General features: G+C 66.9%; 1 protein-coding gene across 1 annotated transcript in view; it reads left to right on the top strand.

The window, feature by feature from the left end:
• GRAMD1B (GRAM domain containing 1B) overlaps positions 1–15718 on the top strand; it is a 173001-nt gene that overhangs the window by 144860 nt on the left and 12423 nt on the right. Inside the window, 9 exon segments of the mRNA XM_084868426.1 lie at positions 1773–1888; positions 3493–3649; positions 5167–5357; positions 7734–7876; positions 9858–9932; positions 9935–9975; positions 10259–10401; positions 11629–11732; positions 12166–12369. Of these exon segments, the coding sequence (XP_084724552.1) occupies positions 1773–1888; positions 3493–3649; positions 5167–5357; positions 7734–7876; positions 9858–9932; positions 9935–9975; positions 10259–10401; positions 11629–11732; positions 12166–12369 (1174 nt within the window).

The raw sequence follows: 15718 nt of genomic DNA, 5'->3' as shown, positions 1-15718 counted from the left end.
AATGTATCTTCCTTGTCGGTAGCCCAAACTTACTACTGTCTAAAGAATATTAAGTAGATATATATTAAGTAGAATATTAAGTAGATATGTAGAGTTTGCTCCAACCCAAAAGTCTACACAACCCTGTATGAATCCTGGTACTTATTTGGTCTGAGATCTCTGCCTTCATCAGCCATCAGTAACGGTAAAGCAATCACATGTTTGAGTCTCCACGGACAGGTTGAAATTCTCCGTTCACAATCACTGTCACTTCCACATGAGACAGGTCATCCACGCGGCTCACTAAAGTCCTACCCAATGACTAAGCCTTCTGCCTCACGAACAGGGTCTCCCCCTGACACCTGTCCTGATAGTGGCAGACCAGCTGAGCTGTGGAGCTGGTCAGGGAAGGCTGCATGGAGGAGGCGGATTGTTAAGAAGGGGCAGAGAGGTAGATGTGGCCCAGGCAGGAGTAATGGTAGACATAAGGCCAGACAAAGAAGAAGCGCCCCCCTCTGGCACTGTGAGAGCCAGCACAGAGCCACGAGTGCCCCCTCCTCCCCCATACACACACACACACACACACACACATACACACACCTCTGCCCTCTGCCCTCTGCCTGTGTTGTCCTGGCAGGTCTCCAGACCTCTGGCTTAGGCATCCTCACAGCTCCTGCTTCTTAAACTCTGCCTCGAAGAGCACTCGGTTCTTTGTCACACCACTGGTGGGAGACATGCTTTAGGATTGCCTCTGTGCCTCTGTCAAGCCAGGCAGGGCCCCATGGGGAAGCACGAGGTCGGTCAGGAGGCAGAGAGCGTGGGGAGCGTGGACGGAGCCTGTGAAGTTTACCAGGAAGGATGGCGAGGCAGGCCAAGCAGACTTACAATTGGCTAGTTTGAGTAACGATAATTTTAATGATGTTGACGGCTTCTGTTTTCCTCAGTGATCTCGCCCTCCTTTTTCACATACTTATGCCCGCCACCTTCTCCCCCTCCTCCCTACCCCAGGCGCACCCATGGTCTCCACCTCTGATCTTCATTCTTTGAAAGTCTGTTGCCTCTTTCCCAGATCTTTGAACTTCATGAGCACTAACTTTTCTTAGGAGAGTGCTGTTGAGGAGGAAATGCAGACACGCAGAGAAATAGAGAAACTAGAGCTGATACATGGGGCTGAGGGCAAACTGGTTCTACTGGAGAAGGAAGAAGGAAGTATGGAGGGAGTCGAGAGGCTCCGGTGCAGGACCTTTGGGGCCTTAGACGCCGAGAAGCCTCCATTGGCTTCCTTCTGGCCACGGGAGCCGCCCAGCCCTCAGGCCGCCACGGAGGCCGAGCCTGTCTCTCGGAGGTGGTCCGGCAGGGTCTGCCCGGCACTGTCAGTGCGAGGAGGTTCAGAGCGTCCGTGAGGCTGCTCAGGGGGCTTCTGCCGCTCATCCCACGTCCGGATCAGAGCCCTGTGGCCATCCTGGCCCCCGGGACACCAGTGTATGCCGCGTAACAATGGGCCTCCCTTAGAGGAGCCAAGAGCGGACAGAGCCCCCCCTCTGGGGCCGGGGTCCCATGTGGACCCGCGCTGTGTGAACGGGCCCTGCCCCCACTTTGGTAAAAGCCGTCTCCTTGGGCAGGCCGGTGTCTTGCTGGGAGGAGGCCGGGAGGTGCCCGGGGTGGTCACGGAGGCATGGCTCTCGGCTCAGCCGGGGCCGCGGCGCCTGCTGTTCCTGCCTCGGGGAACAGCTCCCTCAGAGCCCCGTGTGGAGGGTCCAGGAAGGCAGGACAGTCCCCCTGTGTCCCCGCAGCCCCTGTGCCCCAAGGAGCTCTGGCACTTCGTGCACCAGTGCTACGGCAGCGAGCTGGGCCTGACCAGCGACGACGAGGACTACGTGCCCCCGGACGACGACTTCAACACGATGGGGTGAGAGGCGGCGCCGCCGGGGCCTCCGCGAGGGCGGGGGCGGGGGGACACGGCCCGGAGGAAGCGAGGGGGGAACCGGAAGGCCTCCCTCCAGGGCGGAGGAGCAGGAACTGGCTCTGGGCGGGTTGGACAAAGGCGAAGAGGAAGGCCGGGCGGGGGGTCGGCAGGCAGGTTCTCGGGCCGTGGGCCACATCGGTAGTTAGGGCGGGCGAGAGGGCCGTGGTGGATGGAGGGTGATATCTGACTTCAGTCCCAGCAGGGCCCCTTGGCTCCTGGAGGGAACATGGGGCAAAGGGGGCAGGCAGACGCGCAGAAGCTGTTGGGGCATGAGGTCGGAGGGTGTTTGGACCGGGAGGGACAGTGGGACAGAGGTGGGTGGTCGGTGTGTGCGGAAGGTAGAACAGAGGCTGCTGAAGGATGTGCTGATGGGCCGAATGGGAACCGCGGGGGGCTCTGCGTTTCCCTCGGATTTCCCCGTGGGAAAGAGAGGGCCGCTCTAGACGGGGTGGATGGTCATAGGGAGCACACCCTGGGGGAGGAATGGGAGCATGGTGTCAGGCAGCCTGAGGTTGAGGTGACTGTTTCCAAGGGGAGGCGGCTCGCGGGCGTCTGTGTGAGATGCGGGGTTCGCTGGGTGGCGGCCAGGGACATGGGAGCACCGTGGGCAGCCCTGAGCTCAGCAGGAGCCCCGCGACCGAGCGGGTGTGGGAAGGGGTTCCAGGACTGGGCCTGGGGAGACTCGCCGAGGAAGGAGCTGCTACAGAGAGCGTGGGAGGAGGGTCAGTGAGGCGGGAGGGGCACGGAGCTCCGTGTCCTGGAAGCCGAGGGAAGGGGCTGTGAGGAGCAGGGGTGTCATTGTCGCGTGCTGGCGGAGAAGGAAGGTGGGACTGCGAGGGACTCCCGCGTGCTGGAGGTTTGAGGTGGGCAGAGGCGGCGGTGGTGAGAGACCCAGAGACCTGGCTCGGTGCGTGTCTGAGGCCTGGGCCCGCTGACCCTGAATTCTGGGACGTCCGCGTGGCTGTCTGTAAATGCCTCTGAGGACTCACGCAGACGCGCCCCGAGGGGGTCCTGTGTGAAGTGTGGGTCTGATGTCGTGGCAACGGTTTCTCCCTTCTTCCAGGCGTGTGGCATGTCCATGGTGACTACAGGGTGCCCCCCGCAGGTGCCCAGGGCCAGGAAGTGGGCCGGCGGCGGTCGGCATCCCCAAGGCACTCGCTCTGTCTGAGCTCTGCCCCCGCCGCTGTGTGGGGAAGAGCGTGTTCGCTCAGAGCCAGGGTTTGATGCAGGTGGTCAGGTTGGGATGGGATGAGGGTGGAGGGGTAGGGGGATAGGGGAAAGGGGAGGGGGGATAGTTCGAGACAAACAGTGGTCCTCCTTTGGCAGGGGTCAGCCTGTGGAGGGGGCAGGGAAAGGTGCTTTGGAGCCAGAAGGTTGACGGCAGCTGGGTATAAGGTGGGGAGGAGGTGTAGGGAGGTCAGTGGGGCGGGGTTGCTGGAGGAGGATCAGGTGAAAGCAGAGAGCAGGAAGGCCCATCCTGGAGGGTGGGCAGGTCTGGTCCTTAGAACAGCTTGTCCCTGAGGTCAGCGCGGCGTGGTGTCTTCCAGCTACTGCGAGGAGATCCCCGTCGAAGAGAACGAAGTGAACGACAGCTCGTCCAAGAGCAGCATAGAGACCAAGCCGGACGCCAGCCCGCAGCTGCCCAAGAAGTCCGTCACCAACAGCACGCTGACGTCCACCGCCAGCAGCGAGGCCCCCGTCTCGGTGCGCGTGCCCTGCCCCCTCTGGGCCGGTCCGGGCCTCGCTGGCCAGTGGGCCTGGGAGTGGGCGGGGCAGGGCGGCCTGCAGGCAGCTATTCAGGAGGCCGGAGAGATGGGCGCTCCACCGGCGGGGCGGCCGGCATTGGTGCCGGTTTCTCGGTGTCTCAGGCGACAAGGTGTCTGGCTTCTGAGCAGATGAAAACCGCCCAGGTTCACCATGTGAGCTTCGCTCGCTGGACGCCGGTCCAGCCCCTCCGGGGAGAGCTGTGCGGTCTTGTTTTCACTGCCTTGATCTGAAAGTGAAGTTGTACCTGAATATAAGACTGCTAGAGGCCCGGCGCACAAAATTCGTGCACGGGGAGGATGGGGGGGTGGGGGGGGCCGCGGGCTGTGTCCCTCAGCCCAGCCTATACCCTTTCCAATCTGGGATCCCTCTCACAATCCAGGACTGCTGGCTCCCAACTGCTCGCTTGCCTGCCTTCCTGATTGCCCCTAACCACTTCTGTCTGTCAGCCTGATCACCCCCTAACCACTCCCCTGCCAGCCTGAGTGATGCCTAACTGCTCCCCTGCCAGCCTGTTTGCCCCTAACTGCCCTCCCCTGCAGGCCTAGGTCCCTCCCAACTGCCCTTCACTGCAGGCCTGGTCACCCCTAACTGCCCTCCCCTGCAGGCTTGATCACCCCCCAAATGCCCTCCTTTGCAAGCCTGGTCCCTCCCAACTGCCCTCCCCTGCTGGCCATCTTGTGTCCACATGGGGGCAGCCATCTTGTGTACATATTACTCTTTTATTAGATAGGATAGAGGGTCCTCGTGAAAGAGCCGAGGACAGGAGCCGTGTGCGTGCACAGCGTCAGTCTCCTGGCCTTAGGGCGGGGCCTCATTCCTTTCCTGCCAAGTCTCCATTTTCCTCGGGTTGATCTGTTCCCGCCAGGACTAGTGGGAAGATGAATAAAAAATGTGTGAAGCCCTGGTCAGGTTTCTCAGTGGTTAGAGCGTTGGCTGCACCCCAGAGGGTTGTGGGTTCGATTTCCCGGTCCAGAGCATGTCCCTGGGTTGCAGGTTTGATCCCCGTCCTCTGTTGAGGAGTGTCCGGGAGGCAACCAGCCGATGTGTCTCTCTCACACCGAAGTCTCTCTCTCTCTCTCTCCCCTCTCCCTTCTACTCTCTCTGGGGGGAAAAAATCAATGAGAAAATCTCCACTCCTTGAGCAAGGATTTAAAGATGCTCATGGAGCCTTTGAGCCTCTTAGAAAACAGGCCCCAGGGAGAAGCAGGCCGACGCTGTCCTGTCGCCGCGGTGTGCTCGGGTTTGGGGGGGATGGGGTGGCAGAAGGAGCCACACTGCCCCTCCTGCTTGCTGTGCCCTGCGGTGGCCAGCAGGGGCACTGGCCCTCTCCTCACCTCCACGCCGGGCGGGGCAGACCCAGGGCCCGATGCCAGCCTGGCCGCTGCCGCTGCTGCTGCTGCGAACGGGCGGGGAGCTGGCCCAGCTTCCGCTGGTGACGCTCTGTCTCCACCCAGTTCGACGGGCTGCCCCTGGAGGAGGAGGCGCTGGACGGCGAGGGGCCGCTGGAGAAGGAGCTGGCCATGGACAGCGTCCTCGCAGAGAAGATGGAGATGCTGGCGCCGGTGAGCTCCCCTTCGCTGGACCTCAGCGACAACGAGGACCTCCCGACCGAGCTCAGCGACTCCTCCGACACCCACGATGAAGGTGGGCAGGGTGGGCGCGGGCCTTCCCCGCTCCTGCTCCGTGCTCCCCGCTCCGTGCTCCCTGCTCCGTGCTGAGGGCTGAACAGGTGGTGCTCTGTGCTGAATGCCAAACAGGTGGTGCTCCCTGCTCCGTGCTCCCTGCTCCGTGCTCCCTGCTCCCTGCTCCGTGCTGAGGGCCGAACAGGTGGTGCTCCGTGCTCCCTGCTCCATGCTCTGTGCTGAGGGCCGAACAGGTGGTGCTCCATGCTCCCTGCTCCGTGCTCTGTGCTGAGGGCCGAACAGGTGGTGCTCCGTGCTCCCTGCTCCCTGCTCCCTGCTCCCTGCTCTGTGCTGAGGGCCGAACAGGTGGTGCTCCGTGCTCCCTGCTGAAGGCCAAACAGGTGGTGCTCCGTGCTCCCCACTCTGTGCTCCCTGCTCCCTGCTCCGTGCTCCCTGCTCCCTGCTCCGTGCTGAGGGCCGAACAGGTGGTGCTCCGTGCTCCCTGCTCCGTGCTCCCTGCTCCCTGCTCCGTGCTCTGTGCTGAGGACCGAACAGGTGTCCCCAGGCGGAGGCCCGGGTCGCCGCTCCAGGCGGAAGGCTGGGGGGCAGCAGAGCCTTTGAAATGCACATTGGTCATCAGCACGGACCCTCCTTGGGGACTTCCCTGCAGAAACTGTGTCGTTCCCGCTGTGTCTTTGTTTGCTCAGGGCAGTGCCTTGTCCTGCTCCCCAGTCCCATGGCTCACTTTACCCCCTGTTGGCACTGGCTGGCCCTGAGCGAGTCCCTGCCAGCGTGTCCCTCCCAGGGGGCAGGGTCTGCAGCCACGGGAAGCTCAGCAGTCAGCGCGCTGCACCCAGAGGCAGTCGCTTGTCATAGGAACGTGCTGTAGAGCCTGTGGTGGGATCTGAGACTCCGGACCCTGCCCTCCGCTAAGGTCCCTCAGAGAATAGCCCTCATTCCTCCCTCTGGCCGCCTCCCGCTGGCCGCCTCCCGCTGGCCGCCTCCCGCTGGCCGCCTCCCGCTGGCTGCTGCTTGTGGTCCGGGCGAGCCAGGCGCAGTCTTCAGGGGCGTGGCTGGTGGTTTGTGTTCCTCGTGGAGCAGTGGCCGGTGCTGACCTGGTGAGCAGCAGGAGACAGTGCACATTCACCGCCGTGGTATCTACCAGGGCCACCCCGTGGCCTTCTCTCCGGTGCCTGGTTCCCCGCCCCCGTGGCCTCCTCACCGGTGTCTGGCTCCCCACCCCCGTGGCCTCCTCTCCGGTGCCTGGTTCCCCGCCCACGTGGCCTTCTCTCCGGTGCCTGGTTCCCCGCCCCCGTGGCCTCACCGGTGCCTGGTTCCCCGCCCCCGTGGCCTCACCGGTGCCTGGTTCCCCGCCCCCGTGGCCTCACAGGTGCCTGGTTCCCCGCCCCCGTGGCCTCTCTGGTGCCTGGTTCCTCACCCCTGTGGCCTTCTCTCCGGTGCCTGGTCCCCCACCCCCGTCCCGGGGGCGGGCCCGGTGAATGCACCGTGACAGGGGCCGTTGGTATAAACTGACAGTAGATGCTCTCTCCCATACTGACCTTTGGGGTGCCCCTGAGCTCCTCCCTGGCCCCTCAGGGTCTCCGGGCACTTGAGCCCATACATCAGCCCTGCAGGCGCAGTCATGGCTACGGGCACCCAGGCCTTGTACCCTCAGCCACGTTCTCCTGGAGCAGACGGGAACTCCAGGTGTTTAAAGTTACCGCCCACCTGCCGGGGCTCAGAGGCTGAGCGTCAACCTGGGGACCAGGTCACAGTTCGATCCCTGGTGGCACTCAGGCCCGGGTGCAGGCTCCATCCCAGTAAGGGGGTGGAGGGGGGGTGCAGGAGGCAGCGGATCAAGGATTCTCTCTCATCATTGACGTTTCCATCTCTCCCTCCCCCTTCCTCTCTTAAAAATGAATGAATGAATGAAAGAAAGAAAGAAAGTGATTGAAATCGTGCAGACTTGCTGCTGATGGAAGGAGAGGAGCTAGCGATCACGGCCTGCTGAGCCGGCTCAGACACCTACACGAACGGATGGCTGCAGGGGGGTCGGCTCTGAGCACCTCTGCCGTGGCCGTGCCATTCCGTGGCCGTGCCATTCCGTGGCCGTGCCATTGGCCAGCGTGCAGACGCGATGGCCGGTCCTCCGGGCCCTGCCAGCCCGGGAAGGAGCCAGGTGTCAGGTTCTAGTCGGAGATGACCTTTGTGAGGGAGCGTGAAGTGTGAAAGCGAAGGGTGCATCCCCAACCCTCCTAAGGGCTGGGTGAACGGACTGGCATCGGAGGGAGTGGTGTGTGTGCCGGGACGGAGGCGTCGGCGCCCCCGCCACAGGCTCCTCGCCCCGGCGGACAGGCCCGTGGCCCCCACCGCCCTCACGCTCCCGTCCCCCCCCGCAGGGAGGTCCAGGCCTTCTACGAGGACCTGAGCGGCCGGCAGTACGTGAATGAGATCTTCAACTTCAGCGTGGACAAGCTCTACGACCTGCTGTTCACCGACTCGCCCTTCCAGCGGGACTTCATGGAGCAGCGGCGCTTCTCAGGTGCCTCTCCCGGCCGGTGGCATGCCCTCCCACCACCACCCTCCCCTCTCTCCCCACCACCACCCTCCCCTCTCTCCCCACCACCCTCCTCTCCCCCACCCACCCTCCCCTCTCTCCCCACCACCCTCCCCTCTCTCCCCACCACCCTCCCTCTCTCCCACCACCACCCTCCCCTCTCTCCCCACCACCCTCCCCTCTCTCCCCACCACCACCCTCCCTCTCTCCCCACCACCCTCCCCTCTCTCCCCACCACCACCCTCCCCTCTCTCCCCACCACCCTCCCTCTCTCCCACCACCACCCCTCCCATCCCTCTCCACACCACCCTCCCCTCTCTCCACACCACCCTCCCCTCTCTCACCACCACCCTCCTCTCTCCCCACCACCACCCTCCTCTCTCCCCACCACCACCCTCCCCTCTCTCCTCACCACCCTCCCCTCTCTCCCCACCACCCTCCCTCTCTCCACACCACCCTCCCCTCTCTCCCCACCACCACCCTCCCCTCTCTCCCCACCACCCTCCCCTCTCTCCCCACCACCACCCTCCCCTCTCTCCACACCACCCTCCCCTCTCTCCCCACCACCACCCTCCCCTCTCTCCCCACCACCCTCCCCTCTCTCCCCACCACCACCCTCCCCTCTCTCCACACCACCCTCCCCTCTCTCCCCACCACCACCCTCCCCTCTCTCCCCACCACCACCCTCCCCTCTCTCCCCACCACCACCCTCCCCTCTCTCCCCACCACCCTCCCCTCTCTCCCCACCACCACCCTCCCCTCTCTCCCCACCACCCTCTCCTCTCTCCCCACCACCCTCCCCTCTCTCCCCACCACCACCCTCCCCTCTCTCCCCACCACCACCCTCCCCTCTCTCCTCACCACCCTCCCCTCTCCCCACCATCACCCTCTCCTCTCTCCCTAGCACCACCCTCCTCTCTCCCCACCACCCCCCTCTCCTCTCTCCCCATCACCACCCTCTCCTCTCTCCTCACCACCCCCCTCCCCTCTCTCCCCAGCACCACCCTCTCCTCTCTCCCCAGCACCACCCTCTCCTCTCTCCCCCTCCTCCCTCCCCTTTCCCCACCACCCTCCCCTCTCTCCCTAGCACCACCCTCCTCTCTCCCTACCACCCCCCTCTCCTCTCTCCCATCACCACCCTCTCCTCTCTCCTCACCACCCCCCTCCCCTCTCTCCCCAGCACCACCCTCCCCTCTCTCCCCAGCACCACCCTCTCCTCTCTCCCCCACCTCCCTCCCCTCTCCCCCACCACCCTCCCCTCTCTCCCCAGCACCACCCTCTCCTCTCTCCCAGCACTTCCTCCCCAGGCCACTCGCCCACAGGGCTCTGCCCTCCCGCCCAGGGCTGCAGGGTGGGCTCGCCCACCAGGTGCCCGGCCCAAGGGCTCGCAGAGGTCAAGGCCACACAGGGCACCTGGTCAAGAGCACGCTGCATTACCATCCCATGCTCACACGGGCCTGCGTGTTGTGGTCCTCACTGTGCCCTCGAGACAGGGACTCGGGCTGTTAGGACCTTCCCAGGCTGAGCCAGGCCTCGAACCCAGGAGTCCCGAGGCCATGCTTCATGCCTGCCTGCTCCTGTCTCCTCCCTGTGCCCCGTCCTGGCCCACAGAGCTGCTGAGCCCAGGCAGCCTGCTGCCGGAGGGGAGGGCACGGGGGGCATGGCCGGAGGAGAGCCTGTTCCCAGGTCCCAGGCCCTTGGCTCAGGCCGGCCAGTGTTGCCAGCCTCCCTGTGGGGCGGCCCGAGACCTCCTGCCCTCCATCCTGGAAGTCAGGGTGCGGAGCCGGGGCACAGCCTCGGCGATGGCACAATGAGCCTCTTTCTGCCCGGCTCCCTCCTCCCGGCCCCCCGGCCCGTGGCTTCCTCGCGGAGGCCAGCGGTTCAGTGGGGTCAAGAGAAGTTCCCTGGAGGGAGAGCCGCTGGGGGGCACCCCTTTCCCTCCTCACCCCAGGCTCTCCCTCCCCAGACATCGTCTTCCATCCCTGGAAGAAGGAAGAGAACGGGGACCAGAGCCGCCTGATCCTTTACACCATCAACCTCACCAACCGCTGGCTCCCAAAACGGCCACCGTCCGGGAGACCCAGGTGCGGCGGGCTGGCGGGGTGGGCTCTGACCCGGGGCGGGGGACCCAGGTGTGCAGGCGGGGCGGGCTGTCCCAGGGCGGGGGGGGGGGGGGGAGCCAGGTGTGCAGGCGGGGCGGGCTGTCCCGGGGCGGGGGAGCCAGGTGTGCGGGCGGCGGGTGCGGTCACTGCTCAGAGACCGCGTCTCCGCGGCTCGGGTCCTCCTGGGACACGGGGGCCGGCGGGAGCCGAGGGCGGGGCGGGCCCTCCCCATGCTGCTCCTCGGCAGCGTGTCCCCTCCCCGCAGACCATGTACCAGGCGAGCCAGGAGAGCGAGTGCTACGTGGTGGACGCCGAGGTGCTGACCCACGACGTGCCCTACCACGACTACTTCTACACCCTCAACCGCTACACGCTCACCCGCGTGGCCCGCAACAAGAGCCGGCTCAGGTGCGCCCGGCGCCGCGGAGGTTTCTGGAAGGACACTCATTGGCTCCCGAGGAAGGGGGGGGTGAGAAGGAGGGAGATGGCCCTGCAGGCCGTCCTGCTCCCACCTTCTTTCCGGTGCCTCCCAGCCTCTGTCCTGAGGGCCGTGCCCGCCACGCGGGGCGTGTCTCTGGCGCAGCGCTCACAGCTGCTGCCCGGGCCTGTGGTTCACAGAGTGCTGTCTCCACAGCGTATTCTTTAGGACGGCCCGAGGAGGTGGGCTCGTTCCCCTGTTCAATGAATAACAAGGGCTGTAAGTGAAGGAGTTTCACCAAGAGCCAGATCCCCGTGAGCCTGAGACCAGCACCCTGGCTCCTTCCACGGGGCACCACCTGCTCCAGCCGACACAGACCGGTACAGACCGGCACCCTCAGCGTGCACATGCCATTCTCCTCCTCCCCCGCCGCCTCCGTCCTCCTCCCCCTCCGCCTCCTCCCCTCCACTTCCCTCCTCCCTTTGCTCTCCTGCCCCCCTCCCCACAGTGTCCGGGTTCTCCACTCCGGCCTCCTCAGAGAAGCTTCTGAATGGCTGTTCTTTCCGTGCGGTTCTCGCCGTGGTAGCATGTTCCCCAGATAGAACACTCCAGAGGGTCCCAGCGCAGTGAGCAGGTGGTAGGCGGCCATGGCTGCAGCAGCCGCTCACTGCAGGCTCCCTGAGGGGCAGCCGGGCAGGCAGGCAGCCCGAGCAGCACAGCTGGCAGGGAGGGGGGCAGAGGAGGGTGAGCTGGGAGGCGCAGGCCGGCTGCGAGAGGCTGCCTGGGGGTGAGCGGAGGTGGAGGGGGCTGCGCAGCGGCCGGTGCCCCCCCAGGAGAAGTGAGGACGCAGAGCCCGGGGAGGAGAGCTGGCCATGCTGGCAGGCTGCTGGGCACCCTCGGGTGCCCCTGGAGGCTGAGGCAGCATGAAAGCCCTCTGGGCCCAGGTTGGAGCCTTGCTAATCTTGGTCTGCCAACACCTGACGCTCAGCGTGGCTCCTGCAAAAGCGAGGCTGCACCCTGGTGCCGCTGACCGCAGAGGGTGGCTGGGGTGATGGTGCGGGTGCCGGAGGGTGGCTGGGGTGATGGTGCGGGTGCCGGAGGGTGGCCGAGGTGATGGTGCGGGTGCCAGAGGGTGGCCAGGGTGATGGTGCGGGCACCACTAGAACCTGGGCCAGCCAACCTTCCCAGGAAGCCTGACCCCACCTGGCCTGCCGCAGGGTCTCCACGGAGCTGCGCTACCGCAAGCAGCCCTGGGGGCTGGTGAAGACGTTCATCGAGAAGAACTTCTGGAGCGGCCTGGAGGACTACTTCCGGCACCTGGGTGAGCGGCCGCGCTCCAGCTGCAGGGAGGCGGGGGGAGGCCGGGGGAGGCCCCGGAGTGCGTGCCAGTGCGGCCCGTGTGTGAGCACCTGCCCTTTCCCACCGCCGCCTGCTCCTGTGCGTGGCCCGGGCCTGGGACCCGCAGGCGCCCAGGCCTGGCACAGGGAGGGTGCTGGCACGGGAAGCGTGTGCGGGCCCGGGGGAGGGCGGTGCCCTACGCTGTGCCCCCGAGGTGCGGGTGTGGGAGCCGTGGCCACGTGGCGCTGGACGAGCCAGAAGAGGGCGGGGCTGGGCCCTGCAGGCCCCGGCGGGTCCACACCCAGAGGACAGGATCGGAGGAGCTTCCTTCGGAGGCCTTGCTGGGCGCAGACAGTGGCGGCGGGAACGGGGGCGGGGGCGGGGGGCGGGCACCGCTGACGGCTCTGTCCTGGCAGAGAGCGAGCTGGCCAAGATGGAGAGCGCCTCCCTGGCCGAGATGCACCGACAGCCCCCCAAGGAGAAGGCGGGCAAGGCCCCGGCCGTGCGGCGGAGGAAGCGCCCCCACACCCACCTGCGGGGCCCTCACCTGGAGGAGGTGCTGAGCCCCGTCACCACGCCCACCGACGAGGACGTGGGCCGGCGCGCCAAGCACGTGGCAGGTGGGCGCGGCCGGCCTGTGCCTGTGGGTGCACCTGTGTGTGCCTGTGTGTGTGTCTGTGTGTGCGTGCATGCACCTGTGTGTGCCTGTGTGTGTGTGCGTGCACCTGTGTGCCTGTGTGTGCCTGTGTGTGCGTGCCTGTGTGTGCCTGTGTGTGTGCGTGCACCTGTGTGTGCCTGTGTGTGTGCCTGTGTGTGTGCGTGCACCTGTGTGTGCCTGTGCGTGTGCCTGTGTGTGTGTGCGTGCACCTGTGTGTGCCTGTGTGTGTGTGCCTGTGTGTGTGCGTGCACCTGTGTGTGCCTGTGCGTGTGCCTGTGTGTGTGCGTGCACCTGTGTGTGTGTGAGTGCACCTGTGTGTGCCTGTGTGTGCGTGCCTGTGCGTGCGCCTGTGTGTGCCTGTGTGTGCATGCCTGTGTGTGCACCTGTGTGTGCCTGTGTGTGCATGCCTGTGCCTGCACCTGTGTGCGCCTGTGTGTACCTGTGCATGTGTGTGCACCTATGTGCATGGCCTGTGCATGTGTGTGTGTGCCTGTGCATGCACCTGTGTGTGTGCCTGCATGCGTGCTCGTGCATGGAGATTCTGTGACATTTGCATGGAGTGGTTGAATCTAAGGCTCTGTGCCCTCCTGCCACCATTGCCCTGTCAGTTCCCAGCCCCTGCTGGCCCACGCATGTGCATTGTGGACAGAGCTGCCTTTGGTGGTGCCTCCACCTGCCTGAGTGCCACACGCACCCGACAGACTCGTGTGTGCAGCTCCCACGTGGTCGGGAAATGCCCGGGCAGAGCTCAGCCCAGAGAGAAACTACCTCCCGGCCAATGTCCAGGGCCCAGGCCACCCGGCACGCGGCTGACGTGGGCTCCGAGGACCCGCCCCACCGGGTGGCAGACGCCCCTGCTGTGTCCCCTCACCCATTGCCGTGCACACGGCTGGTCTTCCCCGGCACGGAGACTGCGCTGTGAGAGCCTCAGAGCCCCCAAGCAGGGCTTCCGCACGGCGCCCCACCCCCGGGTCCTCAGGGGGGGCGGGGGGCAGGAGCTGGCAGCGTGGGCAGCAGCCACCTCCCTCCAGCCCAGGCTGTGCTCTACGTGAGGGTGCGGACTGGCACCCACCGAGCCAGCTACGGTGCGGCGTGGCCGTGGGAACGAGCTGAAGGCGCCTGTCCCGGCCACGCTGGAGGTCCCCGTCCTCCCTGCGTGTCCCCGTCCTCCCTGCGTGTCCCCGTCCTCCCTGCGTGTCCCCGTCCTCCCTGCGTGTCCCCAGTCCTCCCTGCGTGTCCCCGTCCTCCCTGCCTGTCCGCCGTCCTCCCTGCGTGTCCCCGTCCTCGCTGCGTGTCCCCCGTCCTCCCTGCGTGTCCCCCGTCCTCCCTGCGTGTCCCCGTCCTCCCCGCGTGTCCCCGTCCTCCCCGCGTGTCCCCGTCCTCCCTGCGTGTCCCCGTCCTCCCTGCGTGTCCCCGTCCTCCCTGCGTGTCCCCAGTCCTCCCTGCGTGTCCCCGTCCTCCCCGCGTGTCCCCGTCCTCCCTGCGTGTCCCCGTCCTCCCTGCGTGTCCCCGTCCTCCCTGCGTGTCCCCCGTCCTCCCTGCGTGTCCCCCGTCCTCCCTGCGTGTCCCCCGTCCTCCCTGCGTGTCCCCCGTCCTCCCTGCGTGTCCTCCCTGCGTGTCCCCCGTCCTCCCTGCGTGTCCCCCATCCTCCCTGCGTGTCCCCCGTCCTCCCTGCGTGTCCTCCCTGCGTGTCCCCGTCCTCCCTGCGTGTCCCCCGTCCTCCCTGCGTGTCCCCCATCCTCCCTGCGTGTCCCCGTCCTCCCTGCGTGTCCCCCATCCTCCCTGCGTGTCCCCCGTCCTCCCGCGTGTCCCCCGTCCTCCCCGCGTGTCCCCCGTCCTCCCCGCGTGTCCCCCGTCCTCCCCGCGTGTCCCCCGTCCTCCCTGCGTGTCCCCGTCCTCCCTGCGTGTCCCCCGTCCTCCCTGCGTGTCCCCCGTCCTCCCTGCGTGTCCCCCGTCCTCCCTGCGTGTCCCCCGTCCTCCCCGCGTGTCCCCGTCCTCCCTGCGTGTCCCCCGTCCTCCCCGCGTGTCCCCGTCCTCCCCGCGTGTCCCCGTCCTCCCTGCGTGTCCCCGTCCTCCCTGCGTGTCCCCCGTCCTCCCTGCGTGTCCCCCGTCCTCCCTGCGTGTCCCCGTCCTCCCTGCGTGTCCCCCGTCCTCCCCGCGTGTCCCCGTCCTCCCCGCGTGTCCCCGTCCTCCCTGCGTGTCCCCGTCCTCCCTGCGTGTCCCCCGTCCTCCCTGCGTGTCCCCCGTCCTCCCTGCGTGTCCCCCGTCCTCCCCGCGTGTCCTCCCTGCGTGTCCTCCCTGCGTGTCCCCGTCCTCCCTGCGTGTCCCCCGTCCTCCCTGCGTGTCCCCGTCCTCCCTGCGTGTCCCCCGTCCTCCCTGCGTGTCCCCCGTCCTCCCCGCGTGTCCCCGTCCTCCCTGCGTGTCCCCGTCCTCCCTGCGTGTCCCCCGTCCTCCCTGCGTGTCCCCGTCCTCCCTGCGTGTCCCCCGTCCTCCCTGCGTGTCCCCCGTCCTCCCCGCGTGTCCTCCCTGCGTGTCCTCCCTGCGTGTCCCCGTCCTCCCTGCGTGTCCCCGTCCTCCCTGCGTGTCCCCGTCCTCCCTGCGTGTCCCCCGTCCTCCCTGCGTGTCCTCCCTGCGTGTCCCCCGTCCTCCCTGCGTGTCCTCCCTGCGTGTCCCCCGTCCTCCCCGCGTGTCCCCCGTCCTCCCTGCGTGTCCCCCGTCCTCCCCGCGTGTCCCCCGTCCTCGCTGCGTGTCCCCCGTCCTCCCTGCGTGTCCTCCCTGCGTGTCCCCCGTCCTCCCTGCGTGTCCCCCGTCCTCCCTGCGTGTCCTCCCTGCGTGTCCCCCGTCCTCCCCGCGTGTCCCCGTCCTCCCTGCGTGTCCCCCGTCCTCCCCGCGTGTCCCCGTCCTCCCCGCGTGTCCCCGTCCTCCCTGCGTGTCCCCGTCCTCCCTGCGTGTCCCCCGTCCTCCCCGCGTGTCCCCCGTCCTCCCCGCGTGTCCCCCGTCCTCCCTGCGTGTCCCCCGTCCTCCCTGCGTGTCCTCCCTGCGTGTCCCCCGTCCTCCCTGCGTGTCCCCGTCCTCCCTGCGTGTCCCCCGTCCTCCCCGCGTGTCCCCGTCCTCCCCGCGTGTCCCCGTCCTCCCTGCGTGTCCCCGTCCTCCCTGCGTGTCCCCCGTCCTCCCCGCGTGTCCCCCGTCCTCCCCGCGTGTCCCCCGTCCTCCCTGCGTGTCCCCCGTCCTCCCTGCGTGTCCTCCCTGCGTGTCCCCCGTCCTCCCCGCGTGTCCCCGTCCTCCCTGCGTGTCCCCCGTCCTCCCCGCGT

Source organism: Pipistrellus hanaki (assembly GCF_964339955.1).
Source record: "Pipistrellus hanaki genome assembly, chromosome: 19".
Taxonomy (NCBI): Eukaryota; Metazoa; Chordata; class Mammalia; order Chiroptera; family Vespertilionidae; genus Pipistrellus; species Pipistrellus hanaki.
The sequence above is the reverse complement of the archived record's forward strand: the minus strand, read 5'-3'. Positions and strand labels throughout refer to the sequence as shown.